Here is a 21,512-nt window from a genome sequence, read left to right as displayed (position 1 = left end):
TAAAACAGGTCAGCCCTCTGTTAAAGAAGGAGAAGGAGAAGGAGAAGAAGAGGAGGAGGAGAAGAAGAAGAAGAAGAAGAAGAAGAAGAAGAAGAAGAAGAAGAAGAAGAAGAAGGGGAGGAGGAGGAGGAGTATTTTGCATACATTTATAAATCACTTGAAACTGTTTTTGTACGGGAACTAGCGTAATATATTACTGTTAACTATTAATATTACTACAATGTTACTATTAATATTAATAGATTACTACATTATCAAGACTTCCAGGTCATTCTTTCTCAACACATTGCATTTATCAGAATAAATAAAGGACACTTCCATTTTCCCCCCATAAAATATTTTATTCATTACAATTATCAAGATATAAAAATAGCAACTTCCGTGCCTAAGGGAGGCCTTTGCTTACAGAATTATTATAAAGTTGGAGCCGTAGTTTTAATACAGTTTTAAGTAACACATCAATAATCAATTTCTATTAGAAAGAATCAAGGCAAATGGACTATTATTTATAGCATTAAAAATGGAATGAATAATAACAATTTTTCAAGAATTAAGATTCTTTTCTCTGATGATTAATCATCCATCACTTTTTTTAAAAAAAACATGGCAAATATATAGATACAAATTGAACAGTAGTGAGTTGTAAATTCCGTCACGCAGAAACATCCTGGGCAGGTGGGCGGGGTATCCCGCCACTGCTACCAGTTTGCTGGACTGGGTCGAACTGGGAACAACTCACTGCTGGAACCGAACCTACCTAACAGATAACCTACTCTAATTCCTAAGTGAACAAAATTTTGTTTTTTATTTTATTTTATCTCAAATGACAGTACATTTAAAAAATAATAATCCCCCATCTCTGGTGCCTAAACATTACCCAAAGAAGAGAGTATCTTTCTTTCTTTCTTCTTCTTCCTTCCTTTCTTCCCTCCCTTCCTTTCCCTCCCTTCCTCCCTTCCCTCCTTTCTTTTTCTTTCTTTCTTTCTTTCTTTCTCTCTCTCTTTCTCTTTCTTTCTTTCTTTCTCCTTCCTTCCTTCCCTCCCTTCCTTTCCCTCCCTTCCCTCCTTTCTTTTTCTTTCTTTCTTTCTTTCTCTCTCTCTCTTTTTCTTTCTTTCTTTCTTTCTTGCATTGTCACTTCCAAATAATAAGGGTTAGGAACAACAAAGGGTCATTTTTATATCACATTGCTTTGTTCATCTAGGAGGACAAAAGCAAGGGGTGTTTTAGGAGGCCAACAAAGAGAATGAATGGAGGCCCAGGTTGAGAAGATGGCATTTCTTATTTCACCCACTGTTCTTTCACTAAATCCAGGATAACAGCTTGGCCGAAGGGAGAAGATTCCATCCAAGAAACCTCATGAAGTCGTTGATGGATAGAAAGAAAGAATAGTGTGGATAGGAGACAGAACAAAAGATAATGCTATTTTGGCAAGGTAGACAATGGAGTTTTGGGGTTGGTGTATCTCCAAGAGCTGCTGACTCTTCTGCCAAAGAGCTTCTAAAAGGGAGGAGAGTTTCAAAATGATTTCTTGACAGAATGTCCTTGACTTCCATTATCCCTCCTGGTACCAGCATCTAAATGTCATGCCTCTCTCAATCAGTTATTTGGTCAAGAACTGATAGTAGAAACTTAGAAACATAGAAGATTGACGGCAGAAAAAGACCTCATGGTCCATCTAGTCTGGCCTTATACTACTTCCTATAGGAAATAGTAGGATGGATCTATGTTTCTCCCAGGCATGTTTAAATTCAGTGACTGTGGATTTACAAACCATGTCTACTGGAAGTTTGTTCCAAGCATCTACTCCTCTTTCAGTAAAATGATGTTTTCTCAAATTGCTTCTGATCTTTTCCCCAACTAACTTTTCCCCCTTGTCCTTGTGTTCACTTTCCTATTAAAAACACTACCCTCCTGAACCTTATTTAATCTTTTCACATATTTAAATGTTTCGATCATGCCCCCCCTTTCCTGATAAGTTTGATGCTTAAGTCCTTCCACCATTTTTGTAGCCCGTCTTTGGACCCGTTCAATTTTATTCATATCATTTTGTAGGTGAGGTCTCCAGAACTGGACACAGTATTCCAAATGGGGTCTCACCAGCGCTCTATACGCAGGATCACAATCTCCCTCTTCCTGCTTGTTATACTTCTAGCTATGCAGCCAAGCATTCTGCTTGCTTTCCCTACCGCCTGACTGCACTGTTCACCCATTTTGAGACTGTCAGAAATCACTACCCCGAAGTCCTTCTGTTCTTAATAATCTCTTCTTTAATCTCTAACTTTCCCTGGAACTTGTTTCAATACAACAATCTCTTTCTCCTTGTATTAAAAATAGTGTTTCTCAATTGCTGTGAGTGTTCAGTTTTTCGTATAATTATTATTATTTTGTAAATCTGATTTGGACTTCACGTGGTAGTTTGTTTCTCATTGCATATTTCGTATTCACTCTATAAATCTCATCAATGCCATTAAGTACTTTTCCTTTGTCTTCTCTCATCACATCTGCTAACATCTCTGCCATCTTTTCTGCCAAGACTTCTTCTTTTTCTTCGATCGCATTCTGAAACTGTAAATATTCTGAACAATCCATATCACATCCCAGGGGCTGTTTAATCACCATCGACAACATCTCCAACTGGTTTCCTGGGGAACCAAAGCCAAAGCTGGATTTGCTTAGTGACCACATGATTCCCTTAACAACAGAAGTGGTTCCCTTAACAACTCTGGCCAAAACAAAGAAATCAGAGAAGACCCAACTGCCTCTTTAGTAGCAAAATTTCTAACCCCACCTGGGGTGGTAAATTGAGGATTGCCTATAATTGTTTAAATTTAAAAGAGGGGGGGGGGGTTAAATTCAAAAAAGGGAAAAATACATGCACAAATTCTATCAGTAATCTGTAATTTGCAGAAATCAAGTGTCATTCTTTTTATTTCTCTTTCTCTTTTCTTTCTTTTTTCTTTTTCTTTCTTTCTTTCTTTTCTTTGTTTTTCCTTCCTTCCTTCTTTCCTTTCCTTCCTTTCTTCCTCTCCTTCCTTTCATTCTTTCCTTCCTCCTTCCCTCCCTCCTTCTCCTCCTCTTCTCCCTTTCTCTTCCTCTTTGTTCCTTCTTGATCTACTTTCCTCCTCCTCCTCCTCTTCCATGTCTAGCATATCTCAAGAATGCACGACAGATTGCAAGGTTAGTGACGAAGTCTGCAATTGTCTAGAATAAATTGAAATTATGTCTGCTTGGGATGCCAATATTACTCAGCTGCCTGAATTGAGCAAATTCAGAACAATCTATACAACTCAGATTAATCTTTCATCATATATATGTCTCTCGGTTTGTATGTTTGTTTGTTTTTTGGTGTGTGTGTGTGTGTGTGTACAAACACAATCCCTGCAATCTCAAGGACACGCATTACACTTCTCCACATGACAGTATATTAGAAGATCAATGAATTCCAGAAGATGTTCAGAAATTTTTTACAAGTAATCAGATCTGTAAAGTCATTGTAAAGAGACTCAACTCATAGCAAAATTCCCAAGAAGTCTTACACAATATATAATAATAATAATACCCCTATACATTTTATATATACACACAGTCTGTATATTTTGGAGTATAAGACACACCTTTTTCTCCCCTAAAAGAGGCTGAAAATTTGGATGTCTTATATGTAGCTTTTTCGAAGCTTTTTTTTTTTCAGCCCTGCTAATGGTCTTCCCGACTTGCAGGATTTTTTCATTGCTACTCTGAATAAGTTTTTTTCCAGCCCTAAGTCTTTTCAGGCTTGTTTTCACTGCGACTCCCTCCAAAGATTATTTTTTCTTTCAGCCTTAACCAGGGGATAAAATAATGGGCTGAAACTGACCAGACTAAGGATGCTAGCCAGATGAATACCTGGTAGGCAGATGTTTTTCCTTATTTTCCTCCCCAAAAACTAACGTGCATCTTATACTCCAAAAAAATACGCTATATATAAATTCATATTGTCTTCTGCCCTGCAGAAGCTTATAATAATATTTCAGAATATTTTTTTTTATTACACTGAGCAGAAAGGCCTGCATACATAATACAAAATGCCTACACACATTACAGAGACTACATAAACCTTGGGGAAAAAATGCAAAACAAATTACATTTATAGTGTCGTGAATATTCTTTTCATGTACATCATACAAATATATACAATTTGGAGAGGGAACAGGGAAGCAGAGTGGGAAAACATTTGCAAAATATCTTAGAGTTTGGAAAAGTGACAGTAATTTACCCAAGTTTTGTGTTGTTGTTTTTAAACCCTATCTAAAGCAAAATTTAGATCTACTTTGTATTGGATTGTATTCTGGTTCAGAGCTAGAAAGTGTCACGTTTACACTGAGGATTGGAAACTTGACTTTCATTAATCCATACCTCATTTGGCATTTGAGTTCTCATAAAGTTCGGAAAATGCCACCACATAATTAATTACAAGTCCTTTGGACAAAAGGCTAGCAGAAATACACAGAAGCTTTATAGAGCTCATTAGATAATATTTGCCTGCCTTTTCGGAGATTAAGAAGTTAATATAATAGAGTATCCATTTACTAGGGAAGCATAATAGGGAATGAACTGGAAATTATAGAATGCTTCACACATTACATGTAGAAGTGCATACTTAAAATGTCTTAAAAATGGGAATGCAAGAACAACATGTTGCGAAATCCATGTATTATACAGATAGTTGCACAAGAAAACTAAAGTTAGCAATGGCTCTCAATTGTAGATTGAGAGTTTGTTTCTACACAATAAACATTTGTGTGCTTCTAAAATCTGAAAACAGTCTTTCAGGATGTGATTGCAAACAGAAGTGAACACAGTGAAGAAAACACAACGCAGCTCTTTCAAAGCATAACATGAATGGGGTTTTTTAAATTGCTTAAAAACAACAATACACAAGCCAATATCTGACAGTTCGTTTGTTGAGCATCCTCAGATTTAAATCTTGGAAAATTAAAGGTGGAAATGCAAAGGTTTGTGTAGCATAAGACAACATCTTTTGGAAATGACTGACTGTGGATTACCAATAAAATGTACTCTTACATTTATTAAATCAGAATCAAAGCTCAGAATCTTTGCAGGTTGCAGGAATTCTAATTCTTAACGGAGAATACATTTTATTTTGATCCTTGCCTTAATCTGGACCCTTAATCTGAAATCAAGAAACATCAAACCACCAGGAACCAATTTCTAAATGTTCAATTTTAAAAAAGATCAAGCTACTTTATTTGTTTTTACTAGATTAAAATTATCTGTTCTATGGTGGCTTTTCTTGGGGGCATGGATATGAATTAAGGGTTTTAGCTTAGGGCAAGGGTTCATGATCTGCTTAAATTTTAAAGATAAGGGATATTGATGCAGTCACCACGTCTATGAGATATTTTGAAATTTCTGTGCCCGATATTACGTAACAGGATGATTGGCTGTTTAGAAATCTTGCTTTCTCTCCAACACCAAATCTCAAATTTAGAACTTCGTGTGGAAGACTGTCAAATGAGAAGGAGGTGCAGGAATGAACGAGTGAATAAACTAATACTATCTTACAGCCAAAAAGAGAGTTGGAGATAGTGGAGGGACCATTGAGAAGGCAAAGTTGTTTAGAAGGTTTACGTTCTAGAGGAGGAGGAAGAGAAGAAGAAGCAGCAGTAGCTGAACTTCAAAGAAATGAGGTGGAGTGGAATGTGTAGGTCCGAAACAATAAGACCAAGATTTGCTTAAGGGAAACAATATCCTTAGTGTCCAAAAATTCCTTTAGATAAACCTCAGTAGATGTTTTCCAGCCCACGTCTCTATGTAAAGAAAGAGATGGCTTTCAGAGTAAAAATGACCTTGGACACCCAACTCACGTTGGTATCCATCCATGGACTCGTCTAGAAAAATGACATTCTCTTTGTTGACAGGGCTTTCAAAATCACGTCGGAATGGACCACGTGAATCCATTGCTCAATTGGGTGGCACCTCCAGAAAAAGGAACAAAAACACAATGGAACAATATAAGAGAGATGACATTGTCCCTGACTCGTGCACATGTTTCATGGCGTCTTAAAAACGAGTTCAGAGCTGGGTGTAGGAAAGGAACAATACCGCAAATTTCAGAAGGCGTTTATGCCTATTAACAAAGCCCTCCTAACCAGCAGCCTAGAAGAAGAAGATAAAAACCGAGCTAAGTATATAAAGAATGTGCATTGATCCAGCCACCATGTTTAGCGGATTCGCTTTCCTATTCAAGTATATTCAGGAAATAAGTCACGGCGTTGGGCTTACCCTACGCGACCCAGCCAGAGGCAGAATGGGAAAGGAAGAGCCACAAATACCTGTTAAACTTGACTATTATCAAGTTGATATTTGATGGACATTTCCCCCCGTCCCCAGAAAAGTCCAAGTTTCCTCTATCGCAATGCAATTTCTCACTATCGTCCAGTGTCCCTAGAATTGACATTCTTCCCTCCCTTGGTGAGGTTCTTCGGCTATGACCGGTATGTCATTAAAATCTTGTGTATCCATTTGGAGTAGTAAGCCACCTTGACAAAAACGCCTGGCCGCTTGGGAACTGCACATCCTCGTCCGGGGATAATCACTCCCATGACTATCTTGATTCTGTTCTGCTCACAGACCAGTGGGCCACCGTAATCCCTCTAGGAAGAGAAAAAACCATAGAAAAATCAGATGAACGGGTTTAGGGAACAGAAAGATTAAGATGAGAAAAGCTCATTGCAAAATAAGGAAGGACTCACCCATTGATTGTATAACAGTAGCTTAAGAACGCTTAATGGCAAATTAATCTTGATAGAGTACTCTTCTCTACTCTACTCTACCTAACTACTCTACTCTACTCTACCCAACTAACTTCAGATTGTGTCCCCTTGTTCTTGTGTTCCACTCCCCACTCTACAGGGGGTGGACAAATAAATGGAAACACCTGATTTTTTTTTTTTTGGCATCATAATGTTTGAACATGTTCAAATCAATCAAAACCTGACATATTTAATGTTTTTTTAAAAAAAAAAATTCTGTTACATAGAAACATAGAAGAGTGATGGCAGAAAAAGACCTCATGGTCCATCTAGTCTGCCCTTATACTATTTCCTGGATTTTATCTTACAATGGATCTATGTTTATCCCAGGCATGTTTAAATTCAGTTCCTGTGGATTTATCTACCACGTCTGCTGGAAGTTTGTTCCAAGGATCTACTGCTCTTTCAGTCAAATAATATTTTCTCACGTTGCTTCTGATCTTTCCCCCAACTAACTTCAGATTGTGTCCCCTTGTTCTTGTGTTCACTTTCCTATTAAAAACACTTCCCTCCTGGACCTTATTTAACCCTTTGACATATTTAAATGTTTCGATCATGTCCCCCCTTTCCTTTCTATCCTCCAGACTATACAGATTGAGTTCATGAAGTCTTTCCTGATACGTTTTATGCTTAAGACCTTCCACCATTCTTGTAGCCCGTCTTTGGACCCGTTCAATTTTGTCCATATCTTTTTGTAGGTGAGGTCTCCAGAACTGAACACAGTAAAATAAGGAAGGACTCTCCCATTTATTGTATAACAGTAGCTTAAGAATGCTTGATGGCAAATTAATCTTGATAGAGTCCTCTTCTCTACTCTACTCTACCCTACCCCACTCCCCATTCTACAGGGTGTGGACAAAGAAATGGAAACACCTGACTTTTTGGCATCATAATGTTTGAACATGTTCAAATCAATCAAAACGTGACATATTTTAATGGTTTTTTTATTCTGTTATTTGATATGTTTTTTTAAACCTTTTTTTTTTTACAGACATTTAAGGAAATTGGTTATAACCTTCTAGAAACGGCAGACCTCTCAGACTTTCAAAGAGGCCCAATTGTTGGTGCTCGAATGGCAGGCACTCGTGTAACAGAAAGTGCCCGAATGTTTGACATTTCAAGAGGTCATGTCTCAAAAGTCATGACTGCTTTTGAAAGAGAAGGGAAAACGTCCTCAGCCAAGCACAGGTCTGGTTGAAAGTCGAAGTGGTCTGAGAGAGACCGTCGGACTCTAAAGCGAATTGTTAGAGCGGATCGCAAGACCGCAGCGCCTAAAATCACTGCAGAGCTCAATAGACACGTACAGAACCCAATTTCCACAAAAACTGTTTGAAGGGAGCTTCACAAATCTGGATTCCACGGAAGCGCTGCAAGGTGCTTCCATTTTTTTGTCCAACCCCTGTACATTTTTTTATTCCCTTCCTTTCCACTCTACTTATATTTATATTCTCATTGATTAATAAGATATGATAGTAATGTTCCAATATCTCAGGGGCTGCCACCAACAAGAGGGAGTCCAGTTGTTCTCTATAACATCTGAAGGCTGGACAAGAAGCAATGGGTAGAAACTGTTCTGTCTTACATCCAGTAATTAGCCCCGAATTAAAGCTCAAACACACAGGTTTCAAACAGAACAAGAGTCTTTTTATGAGATGTTTGTTGGTCTTCACAAACGCAAACCAAAACGATGTTTTTTCCCCTGCCAAAACAAGGTGTGAGGCCAACTTGATAAGACAAAGTCATACACAGCCATTACTCACAATATTATAAAGAAACATCTTTCAGCTCTGGCGAGGGGGGCGCTTGCCCAGGTCCACCTGGTGCACCAGTTGCAGCCCTATGTGGATCGGGAGTCACTGCTCACAGTCACTCACGCCCTCATCACCTCGAGGCTCGACTACTGTAATGCTCTCTACATGGGGCTACCTTTGAAGAGTGTTCGGAAACTTCAGGTCGTGCAGAATGCAGCTGCGAGAGCAATCATGGGCTTCCCTAAATATGCCCATGTCACACCAACACTCCGCAGTCTGCATTGGTTGCCGATCAGTTTCCAGTCACAATTCAAAGTGTTGGTTATGACCTGTAAAGCCTTTCATGGCACCGGACCAGATTATCTCCGGGACCGCCTTCTGCCGCACGAATCCCAGCGACCAGTTAGGTCCCACAGAGTGGGCCTTCTCTGGGTCCCGTCAACAAAACAATGTTGATTGGCGGGACCTGGGGAAGAGCCTTCTCTGTGGCGGCCCCGACCCTCTGGAACCAACTCCCCCCAGAGATTAGAATAGCCCCCACCCTCCTTGCCTTTCGTAAGCTCCTTAAAACCCACCTCTGCCGTCAGGCATGGGGGAACTGAGATATTCTTTCCCCCAAGGCTTCTACAATTTATGCATGGTATGTTTGTATGTATGATTGGTTTTTATAACAAGGGTTTTTTAGCTGTTTTAGTATTGGATCGTCACATGCTGTTTTTACCACTGTTGTTAGCCGCCCCGAGTCCACGGAGAGGGGCGGCATACAAATCCAATAAATAAATTAACCCTATGAATATTCAGTACTGGATCCAGGTTTGTCAGGCTCTTCTCCTCCAGAGGCACGAATGTTGGCTTCTTGCAAAGAGCACCTTCCAACTCCTCCCTCTTATATACTCTTGGGAAGTGCAGACTATACACAGCTGTGCTCAATTCCTCTTTCTGAGCTTTCTTAACTGCTCCTGCCTCCCCCGCATCCTCCTCACCCGTACATTTGTGATTTGGGTCCCTTATCTCCTCTTCCTCCTCCTCGGACCCTGGCAAAGCCCTACTTGGGGGCTGCAAATCCCCAGTTGGGGGTTCTATAGCTTCTGTAGGCTCCTCCTACCCAGATTCTCCCTTCTCCTCTGGATCGCTGTCTGATTCCTCTGATAGCCACACAGGCCGACCGTGCCCAGATGGCCCCGGTTCATCAGGGTCAAAGTCAGTTCCAGAGGGCCTGGCGGTGACCCAACCACAACAGAAACTAATCAAGGAGAGAAGCAACTTAGAACTAAGGAGAACTTTCCTGACAGTGAGAACAACTAATCAGTGGAACTGTTTGCCTTCAGAAGTTGTGGGTGCTCCAACACCAAAGGCTTTTAAGAAGAGATTGTACCTCACAGGTTCCGCTGCCGATGCTCTCGGCTCGCGCACACATTTCTGATTCTTTCAGGACCACGTTTCCTCCAAAATCTTGACTGCAGCGTTCATTCCCCATGATGATCATGTTAGCTTCCTGAAGTTGCCCGTCAAAATTTCTTGCTGAAATTGTGAAGAGAAATAAATGTTCTTTACTCCCTCTCACTGGTTTATTGACTGAGAAAGGATTATCAAGTCGTGGTCTTAGAGACCACATAGAAAGAATTTAGCTATGATGATCTATCAATGACCCTAAAAGATAACACATTCTTTTAAGAACTCTCTACTCCCAGAGAAGAGAAGAGAATAATAGAATGAAGAACAGAGAAGAGTAGAGAAGAGATAATGGGATGGAATGGAGGGGAGAAGAGAAGAGAATAATAGAATGAAGAACAGAGAAGAGAGAAGAGAAGAGATAATGGGATGGAATGGAGGGGAGAAGAGAAGAGAATAATAGAATGAAGAACAGAGAAGAGAGAAGAGAAGAGAATAATAGAATGAAGAACAGAGAAGAGGGAAGAGAAGAGAATAATAGAATGAAGAACAGAGAAGAGTAGAGAAGAGAGGAGAAGAGAAGAGAATAATAGAATGAAGAACAGAGAAGAGAAGAGAATCAGGAATATTATAGACTATTATGGAGTGGAGTGGAGTGGAGTGGAATGGAATGGAATGGAATAGAATGGAATGGAACAGAACAGAACAGAATAATTGAAAAAGAAGAGAAGAGAAGATAATCAGGAATATTATAGACTATTATGGAGTGGAGTGGAATGGAATGGAATGGAATAGAATGGAATAGACTATTATGGAGTGGAGTGGAATAGAATGGAATAGAACAGAACAGAATAATTGAAAAAGAAGAGAAGAGAAGATAATCAGGAATATTATAGACTATTATGGAGTGGAGTGGAATGGAATGGAATAGAATGGAATAGAACAGAACAGAATAATTGAAAAAGAAGAGAAGAGAAGATAATCAGGAATATTATAGACTATTATGGAGTGGAGTGGAGTGGAATGGAATGGAATGGAATAGAATGGAATAGAACAGAACAGAATAATTGAAAAAGAAGAGAAGAGAAGATAATCAGGAATATTATAGACTATTATGGAGTGGAGTGGAATGGAATGGAATAGAATGGAATAGAACAGAACAGAATAATTGAAAAAGAAGAGAAGAGAAGATAATCAGGAATATTATAGACTATTATGGAGTGGAGAAGGCAAGGCAAGACAAGGCAAGACAAGACAAAACCTTTATTGTCATTTATTTATTATGAGCGCACTAGCTTGTATTAAAAATGAACTGTGACTGAATCTGGATGCCCTCCTTTGGATACCGCCCAGCCCCCTCCCGAAAGATAAGAAGGCAAACAGATGGCGAAGAGGATTTGGGTGTGGTTGTCCCGTTCCAGACTTCAATTACTTACTTCCGGTGTGTCCCCATCCGTAAACGCCGCACGTGGTCCCATCTGGAATGGTGCAGCCCGAAATGGGTAGGCGGATAATAGCGACAGCGTTATTGCTTACCGCAGGTCTAGAACAGAAGAACGCAGGAATACGTAGGTGAACTGAACACGTATCTTTTTCAAATCAGACGAAGAAGTTAGATTCTCGTGGTTCACTGCACATGCAGTGTGCAACCCTCTATTCCAGGGATGGCAAACCTATGGCACAGGTGCCATAGGTGGCACACGGAGTCATATCTGCTGGCACGCGAGCCATTGCTGTAGCTCAGCTCCAACGTACCTGTGTGTGCCAGCCAGCTAATTTTTGGTTGCCCAGAGGCTCTGGGAGGGCATTTTTGGCTTCCAGAGAGCCTCCAGGGGGATGGGGAGGGCATTTTTACCCTCCCCTGGTTCCAGGGAAGCCTTTGGAGCCTGGGGAGGGTGAAACATGGGCCTACTGGGCCCACCAGAAGTTGGGAAAGAGGCCATTTCCAGCCTCCAGAGGGCCTCCAACGGGCAGGGGAAGCTGTTTCCACCCCTCCAGGTATTGAATTTTGGTTGTGGGCACTCATGCTTGCGCAATAGCGCACACCCATGTTTTTTCAGTACTTGCAGTAGCGCACACCCATCACTGCTCTATTCTATTCTATCAGGGACCGCCTTCTGCCGCACGAATCCCAGCAACCAGTTAGGTCCCACAGAGTGGGCCTTCTCCGGGTCCTGTCAACTAAACAATGTCGGTTGGCGGGGCCCAGGGGAAGAGCCTTCTCTGTGGCAGCCCCGACCCTCTGGAACCAACTCCCCCCAAAGATTAGAATGAATAGTCCCCACCCTCCTTGCCTTTCGTAAGCTCCTCAAAACCTATAAGATAATCTTTCCCCCTTGGCTTCTACAATTTATGCATGGTATGTTTGCATGTATGATTGGTTTTATAACAAGGGTTTTTAGCTGTTGTAGTATTGGATTTGTTACATTCTGTTTTTTGTCATTGTTGTTAGCCTCCCCGAGTCCACGGAGAGGGGCGGCATACAAATCCAGTAAATAAATGAATACTCTATTCTGCAAGCAGAGAATTGCCTATGAAATATCTGCACCACTTCAACCCACCTGGAAAGTTTCAGTAAAACTATATCAGATCCTTCAGGCCCATAGACCAACTGGGAAATGTTCAAGACTTGCTTGTATTTTTCTTCATGAGCTCTTTCCACGTTATGGATCCCAAGCCAAGCCTGATAGTCTTTGAGATTATGCCTAAAGAAAGCAAACGTAATTGGGTTATGGGTCAATAAAAAAATAAAATAAACCAGGATGGAAGATAGATTAGATAGGTTCCCCGCCAGGGACTGCTCACTCTGTTTATTTGCCTGGTTGTGATCTGTTTAGATGACCGGTGCTCAATTTAAACAAAGGTAGCTAAAGCAGGGGGCAGTTCACCACCACCGCCCCCCAAACAAAACAAGTCACTGAATTCCTGACCTTGTTGCCATGTTTTACTCTCCCAAAGTGGATACTGGAACTGTTCCAGCGGTTCACCCTGGTTCATGCCACATGGACTAACATACCATACCCATACCACATCTCGGACATCAACACCCTTGAAAATGTCCAAAGATACTTCACCAGAAGAGCCCTTCACTCCTCCACTCGAAACAGAATGCCCTACGAAAGCAGACTATCAATCCTAGGTCTAGAAAGCTTAGAACTACGTGGCCTAAAACACGATCTAAGTATTGCTCACAAGATCATATGCTGCAACGTTCTACCTGTCAATGACTACTTCAGCTTCAACCGCAACAACACAAGAGCACGCAACAGATTTAAATTTAATATTAACCGCTCCAAACCTGACTGTAAAAAATATGACTTCAGCAACCGAGTTGTCGAAGCGTAGAACTCATTACTGGACTCAGTAGTGTCATCCCTAAACCCCCAACATTTTTCCCTTAGACTATCCACGATTGACCTCTCCAGGTTCCTTAGAGGTCAGTAAGGGGCGTGCATAAGTGCACCAGTGTGCCTTCTGTCCCCTGTCCAATTGTCTCTCCTTATCTCATTTATCTTTTCTTCCTTTCAAATATGTTCACCTATACTTTTATATCTTGTCTTCTATTCTTTTCTTTATTTATGTTATTACATATCTGTCGATTTTGTGTGTTTCATGAAGCATCTTGGGCCCGCATCGTGCATAAATCTTGGGCCCCATCGCAGCAGCGTTCATGCCTTTAGCATTGCAGGTAGCGTATTACAGCGCGCCCTTCGCCCTTGGAGGGAAACGGAATGAGGACGCTCATCTCTAACAATGCCAGTCAATGATCTACTGACCACTGGCACTGTTCGTTCTCTTCCACTGGTTTAATAATAATAATAATAATTTATTAGATTTGTATGCCGCCCCTCTCCAAAGACTCCCACTAAATGACAGTAATACCAACTTCCCTCACGAACATTTCCCGCGAGAGCTACGTTGCCTTGTAACCTTACTTCCCAGATAACCCTTGTACATGGAAATTGTGGAGAATTTTTTTTAAAAAAAAGTTTTAAAAAATTTAATCTTCCTCCCTCCCTTTTTCCCCACACTGCCTTCTTTTTTGCAATGTCAGAAAAATTCAACATTTCTACCCAACGGGGGAACTGTAAAAGGTAGGATCTTTTTGGAAGATCTTGTAAAAAACAAAAATAAAGGGAAATAGATACCGAGAGAGGAAACATTGTTTGGCTGTCAGGACCCAATCTTCTTTCACCAGCGATCCACCACAGAAATGTCTTCCTCTGCTGAGAAAAAAAACCATGAACAAACCATTATTTGAGGGCCAATCTGCTAATACATGTTGGGAATATACGTAGAGAACTCTGCCTCGGTTCTCACCTGTCTTTCAAGCTGACCATCCATCCTTTATCAGGTTGTGTAGGGATTCCATTAACAACTCTCAGATGCTTCGTCGAAGCGCAAGGAATGATGGGAACTGAAATATTGATAACACTGGTCAACACCAGCAAATGTAATACAGCGTTCCGAGACCGCCTGCGAAAGTCGAATTTCCGCGAAGTAGAGATGCGGAAGTAAATACACTATTTTTGGCTATGAACAGTATCACAAGCCTTCCCTTTACACTTTAAACCCCTAAATTGCAATTTCCCATTCCCTTAGCAACCATTTAGATTATTACTCACCATGTTTATTTATTAAAGTTTATTTAAATTTTTTTTATTAAAGGCGGATAAAAGTTTGGCGATGACATATGATGTCATCGGGCGGGGAAAACCTTGTTATAGGGGGAAAAACCCGCAAAGTATTTTTAATTAATATTTTTTAAAAACCGTGGTATAGACTTTTCGCGAAGTTCGAACCCGCGAAAATCGAGGGAACACTGCATGTCTATTTTATGGCATTTGGTGGGCTGATTCCCAAAATATGCTTAGTTTTGCTCTGTCATATAACGTTTCTGATATAGAAGCATTTTTGTTATTACGTTATTTCTACATTTTCAATGTAAGTTTTCTTAATGTGGCTAATATATTTCCTAACCCCTATAGTAATGATGCTGCTCTATGGGAACTATACCTGCTACAGAAAAAAACTATATTCATTTTTTGAAATCAGAACAAAAGAAAATGATTCAGAAAAGTACAAGGTCCATTACGATGATTACAAAAAATATTTTTTGTAGTCCTGTGTAATTGATCCAAGTTATACAGAATCCCCAAAGGAAAATTGAGCACTTTATAGAACTATTTTCCAGTTTTTCTATTTCTTGCTAAAACCTGATCGATAAAATATCCATCTATATACAAAACTATAGGTTAAATTATTCATGGCAAAAAAACCATGTACCAACTTAAATGGCAAAGTAGGAAAGTAGTATATTTATTTTGAGACAAAATACTATAAAATATATTGTATAGTGTTCTTAATGTTTATATTTGTACAGATTATGTATTTGTTCAATTTGATTTTTGTCCTATTTTTTCACTTTTATCTATTTTGGTTTTGGGTTGTGTTTTTTTATTTGCATTTTATATTTGTGTTTTTTTAGCATTGGAAAATTAATAGACTATGTTCAAACTTCTAAATACGAATAAATAACCAAAGACATTGAGTTATATATTCTGAATATTATATATATTGGGCCTAGAGGGAAAAAGGAGCTGTGACGTTCCTTCAATACACCAGGGTGATCCGACATAAAAAACATATAGCTCCTTCCTGGTACACAGCTGAAGGGATCAGGTCTGGTGGCTCAGCTGTTAATTCTCTGCCTTACAAGGCAGAAGCTGCTGGATCAAATCACAGTAAGGGTGTGGCTAGCTGATGAGGCCAGAACAAGGCCGAAATGGTGCCATCCTACTCTCCCTTAATTTTAAAAATTTCAGCAAAAAACATGTGATATATATGTAGATTGTTCTGAGTTCGGGTTTTGCCCCATGTAATATTTGTCTATGCATAGACATGCAAAATATTACACGGGGCAAAACCCGAACTCAGAACAATCTACATACATATACCTATGAAAATCTATGAAAACAAATATATATATATGTGTGTGTGTGTGTGTGTGTGTGTGTGTGTGTGTGTGTGTATGTTCTTTATGTCGGATCACCCTGGTATTTTTTCAGCAAAAAAACATGTGATACATGTATGTATGTATGTATGTATGTATGTATGTATGTATGTATATGTATACATTCTTGCAAGCCTTTAACCATTCCAATGACTGGGTGGGTGGGTGATGGGGGAGGGAGGGATGAAAGGATGGAGGGATGGATGGATGATAGATGGAGGGATGATAGATAGGTAGGTAGGCAGGCAGGCAGGCAGGCAGGCAGGCAGGCAGGCAGACAGATAGACAGATAGATAGATAATAGATACAATCAAGAGAGAGAATGAAAGAGAGAATGGCAGGTAGGTGGACAGAGAGGAAGAGAAAAAATAGATGGATAGACAGACAGACAATGGATGGATGGATGGATGGATGGATGGATGGATGGATGGATGGATGGATGAGACTGCTAAAAGGGAATGTTTTACAAGTCATATCTCTCCCTCTCTGTTGACAGAGACATTTCCAATCTTAATTTAGGAGGCCTCTTTGACCCTCTTTCAAACTACTGGTACTCTCTATATCCAGAAGGTGGACTTCCATTCTCCAACATCCAGTCAAGAGTTGAAGAAGCTTGTTTCCATTTTCCAGGAAAAATCAGAAAAGCTTATTTGCACCTTTGGGACAACCATAACCCATATGATTGAGAATCTCCACAGACATTCATCTGTGAGATAATGTCATTTGGGGTCATCATTCCCAGACAAGCAACCCCATCATGGAATCTTCTGATTACTTACTGTCTAAACTGCTCATCATAGAAACTGGATCGTTGTCACCTAAACAGACAACACAATGCAATCAAGTCAAGATAACTTTTAATAAAGGTGATTTAATTTAATAACCACAAAAACGTATCATGCAAACGAGAGCTCTCTACTGCCTTGGTCTGTGACAAACGTTCAACAATCCCCTCCTACATCTTTTTTTTTTAAAATAATTTTTATTGAAATATTTAGATTAAAGACGAAACAAAACATAAATAACATTGAAAATGCACTATATACATACAAAAAAAAGGGAAGAAAAGAAAGAAAGAAACAGAAAAAAAAGAAAAGGATAAGAAAAAAACATTCATCACTTATTTGATCAGTTTATACATGTCCACTAAACACAACAAATAGTTGATTGGTTCAACGGCTGATACATATGGTATTATAAGAAATAAAAGATAGTTTGCGTTATTTACTTAATTTACGTGTTTGTTGTGCTTTCAACCGCCTATCATCAATCAAAGGTATCATAACACATTTCATATACATCAAATCGTTCATTATTTATCTCTAAGAATTAATTCTCTAAGAATTAATTAGTTATAGGAGTTCCCCTCCTCCATCAATACAGGTAGTCCTGTATTTATTTATTTATTTATTTATTTATTTTATTAATCAGATTTGTATGCCGCCCCTCTCCGCAGACTCGGGGCGGCTCACAGCAATAATAATACAATGTAAACAAATCTAATATTTAAGTTAATTTAAAACCCCAATTTAGAAACCAATCATACATACTACGTAGCATACCATGCATAAATTTTATAAGCCTAGGGGGAAGGGAAAGTATCAATTCCCCCATGCCTGACGACAGAGGTGGGTTTTAAGGAGCTTACGAAAGGCTAGGAGGGTGGGGGCAACTCTGATATCTGGGGGGAGTTGGTTCCAAAGGGTCGGGGCCACCACAGAGAAGGCTCTGACAGGTAAAAGTCTCTTTTTGGCCTGCCGCTGTATTGAGCCCAAAATTTCTGTTGTTAAGTGGGAAATTTGTTAGGGGTCTCTGTCATGGTGGCACAGTGGTTAGAATGCAGGATTGCGGGCTAACTCTACCCACTGCCAGGAGTTCGATCCTGACCAACTCAAGGTTGACTAAGCCTTCGATCCTTCCAAAGTAAGTTGGAATCAACAACCACAAGGCACAATTTTTATTGTTATGATGCCTTTCAGTTAGGCAATTGCAGCTCTTTCGGAGTCGGCCAAATACATACATCTAGATATACGGCAGTAGTCCCAAGGCATTTTAGGATTGCTGGTGTAGCACCAAGGGCCGTGAGCATCGTCATCTGGATTGCGGCAGTAATTTTTCTTCACCTTGCTTATATCGAGGTCTTTATATATAGGGAGGTGCCTAGAAGGGGGAGGAAAAACACAGCCCTAAGATCACCAGTTTTTTCAGAAGGATACAAATTATTGCAGAAAAGTAGACATTATAATCCTAACAGGAGGAATCTACTGCTGTTGTGGATGGATGGACAGATGGATGGATGAGACAGACAGACAGACAGACAGACAGACAGACAGACAGATGGTGGATGGATAGATAGATAGATAGATAGATAGATAGATAGATAGATAGAGGACGGATGGATAGATAGATGGATAGATAGATAGATAGAGAGATAGATAGATAGATAGATAGAGGACAGATGGATAGATAGATAGATAGATAGATAGATAGATAATGGATAGATAGATAGATAGATAGATGATGGATAGATAGATAGATAGATAGATGGATGGATGGATGGATGGATGGATGGATGGATGGATGGATAGATAGATAGATAGATAGACAGTGGACGGATGGATAGATAGATAGATAGATAGATAGATAGATAGATAATGGATAGATAGATAGATAGTGGATGGATGGATGGATAGATAGATAGATAGATAGATAGTGGATGGATGGATAGATAGATAGATAGATAGATGATAGATAGATAGATGATAGATAGATAGATAGATAGATAGATAATGGATAGATAGATAGATAGTGGATGGATGGATGGATGGATAGATAGATAGATAGATAGATAGATAGATAGATAGATAGATAGATAGTGGATGGATGGATAGATAGATAGATAGATAGATAGATAGATGATAGATAGATAGATGATAGATAGATAGATAGATAGATAGATAGATAGATAGATAGATAGATAGTGGATGGATGGATGGATGGATAGATAGATAGATGATAATAGAAGATAGAAAAAGAGAGAGAGATGAGAGTGAGAGATGAGAGTGAGAGATGAGAGAGAGGATAGATAGATGAGTGGTAGGTAGACAGACAGACAGACAGATAGACAAAAGAGAGGGAGAGGGAGAGATGACAGACCTGGCAATGATGGATAAATAAATGGCTCTTATGAAGAAATCTATGCCAGGGCAAAGAACCAGGATTCATTCATAGGGTTGCAGCATAGACTTTTTCTTCAAGCTTATGCACGAGAATCCAGTTAACTAAAGTTCAACACCAAATAATGCCATATAAGCATCCGCAGAACACAAGATTTGGAGTCGGACTTGGAGCTCATGTGGAAACCCAATGAGCCCTAAACTCCTGACATGCTTCACTCCACCTTCAACTTGGCCTGCTCTCTTCCCTTGCAATTTGAAAGCTTTTAGTGGATTTTTGCCAGAAAATGAAAAAAAAAGTCCATTTATAACATACGGAGTTGATGATTGTTAAAATTTAAAAAAAGAAGCTAAGGGGGGGAATAGACACTATATTGCATGTTAAACTGAGAACTGAATGTGTTTCTTATATCCTTAGCAGAAGTTGGAAGACATTCTTTGTATAGAATAGAATAGAATAGAATAGAATTTTTATTGGCCAAGTGTGATTGGACACACAAGGAATTTGTCTTGGTGCAGATGCTCTCAGCGTACATAAAATAAAATATACATTTGTCAAGAATCATGTGGTACAACACTTAATGATTGACATAGGGGTCAAATAAGCAATGAAGAAGCAATATCAATAAAAATCTTAGGATATAAGCAACAAGTTACAGTCATACAGTCAACATGGGAGGAAATGGGTGAAAGGAATGATGAGAAAAACTAGTAGAATAGAAGTGCAGATTTAGTAGAAAGTCTGACAGTGTTGAGGGAATTATTTGTTTAGTAGAGTGATGGCGTTCGGGTAAAAACTGTTCTTGTGTCTAGTTGTCTTGGTGTGCAGTGCTCTGTAGCGACGTTTTGAGGGTAGGAGTTGAAACAATTTGTGTCCAGGATGTGAGGGGTCAGTAAATATTTTCCCCGCCCTCAATGGAAGGAATATATTTTTATTTTCCTGTCTTCTTCTTTATATCTTTCAACCTCTTTGTTTCTACCTCTCCTTTTCCTCTTTATCCCTCTACCTGATTATTAGTATACGCTAGTTTTATTTGTACATTTATTAAAAAGTTACTAGAATTATTATGAAAGCAGAAGTATATGTGTACTATACTGTATGACTGCAACTTGTTGCTTGTATCCTAAGAGTCTTATTAATATTGATTGTTTCTTCATTGCTTATTTGACCCCTATGATAATCATTAAGTGTTGTATCACATGATTCTGTACAAGATTCTTGACCCTTGAAAATATTCAAAGATACTTCACCAGAAAAGCCTTTGACTCCTCCACTCGAAATAGAATTCCCTACGAGACTAGACTTTCAATCCTGGGCCTAGAAAGTTTAGAACTAAGACGCCTTAAACATGATCTAAGTATTGCCCACAAGATCATATGCTGCAACGTCCTGCCTGTCGGCGACTACTTCAGCTTCAACCACAACAACACAAGAGCACACAACAGATTTAAACTTAATATTAACCGCTCCAAACTTGACTGTAAAAAATATGACTTCAGTAACTGAGTTGTCGAGGTGTGGAACTCATTACCGGACTCCATAGTGTCATCCCCAAACCCACAATTCTTTACCCTTAGATTATCCAGATTCCTAAGAGGTCAGTAAGGGGCGAGTACAAGTGCCCTACAGTGCCTTCCGTCCCCTGTCCTATTGCTCTCCTATATCTCCTATACCTTTCTTCTATTCCTATATCTCTTCTTCTATTCTTTCATTGATATGTTATATTACTATATCTTCTTTTCCATTCTTTCATAGATATATTTTACTATGAGTATCTCCTCTATAACCTTCATCCTGTATTTTACTATGTGTGTGTGTGTGTGTGTGTGTGTGTATATATATATATATATGTGTATATATATATATATATATATATATATATATATGTATATATATATATATATATATATGTATGTATATATACCCACTAAAACTTTCATTGTGTATTGGACAAAATAAATAAATAAAAATAAAATAAATAAAAGTCTATATTTTATTTTATGTACACTGAGAGCATCTGCACCAAGACAAATTCCTTGTGTGTCTAATCACACTTGGCCAACAAAGAATTCTATTCTATTCTACTCTATTATATTCCATTCCATTCCATTCTGTTTTATTCTATTCCATTCCATTCCATTCCATTCATTTCCTTTCCTTTCCATTCCATTCCATTCCATTCCATTCTAGTCTATTCTGGTCTAGTCTAGTCAATTCTATTCTATTCTATTCTATTCTAGTCTAATTTATAATGTTCTAATTCAATGAACCTTGTTGAGTTTTGAAACGACATTAAATAAATTTTTAAAAAACATGATGAAAAGCTATTTGTAAATCCAAGCACCACAGAAGCCAGAGGAAAATCAG

The 21,512-nt window shown here is 39.1% G+C and overlaps 1 protein-coding gene across 4 annotated transcripts in view; it reads right to left on the bottom strand.

The window, feature by feature from the left end:
- Positions 1 to 3,999: 3,999 nt before the first annotated feature.
- HGF (hepatocyte growth factor) overlaps positions 4,000 to 21,512 on the bottom strand; it is an 85,565-nt gene continuing 68,052 nt past the window's right edge. For 2 of the 4 annotated variants that reach the window (XM_070755091.1, XM_070755089.1), the window contains exons 11-18: positions 17,989 to 18,128; positions 16,748 to 16,786; positions 14,276 to 14,372; positions 14,104 to 14,181; positions 12,517 to 12,660; positions 11,392 to 11,498; positions 9,939 to 10,084; positions 4,000 to 6,653 (exon numbers count right to left, since the gene is read on the bottom strand). In XM_070755091.1, coding sequence (XP_070611192.1) covers positions 6,486 to 6,653; positions 9,939 to 10,084; positions 11,392 to 11,498; positions 12,517 to 12,660; positions 14,104 to 14,181; positions 14,276 to 14,372; positions 16,748 to 16,786; positions 17,989 to 18,128 — 919 coding nt within the window. In that variant the 3' untranslated portion in view covers positions 4,000 to 6,485. The remainder of the gene's footprint in view (positions 6,654 to 9,938; positions 10,085 to 11,391; positions 11,499 to 12,516; positions 12,661 to 14,103; positions 14,182 to 14,275; positions 14,373 to 16,747; positions 16,787 to 17,988; positions 18,129 to 21,512) is intronic. The other 2 variants (XM_070755090.1, XM_070755092.1) reach the window with 1 other exon arrangement.

This window comes from Erythrolamprus reginae, chromosome 6, assembly GCF_031021105.1.
Source record: "Erythrolamprus reginae isolate rEryReg1 chromosome 6, rEryReg1.hap1, whole genome shotgun sequence".
Lineage (NCBI taxonomy): Eukaryota > Metazoa > Chordata > Lepidosauria > Squamata > Dipsadidae > Erythrolamprus > Erythrolamprus reginae.
Note: the sequence above shows the minus strand (reverse complement) of the source record. Positions and strands in the feature narration are given on the sequence as shown.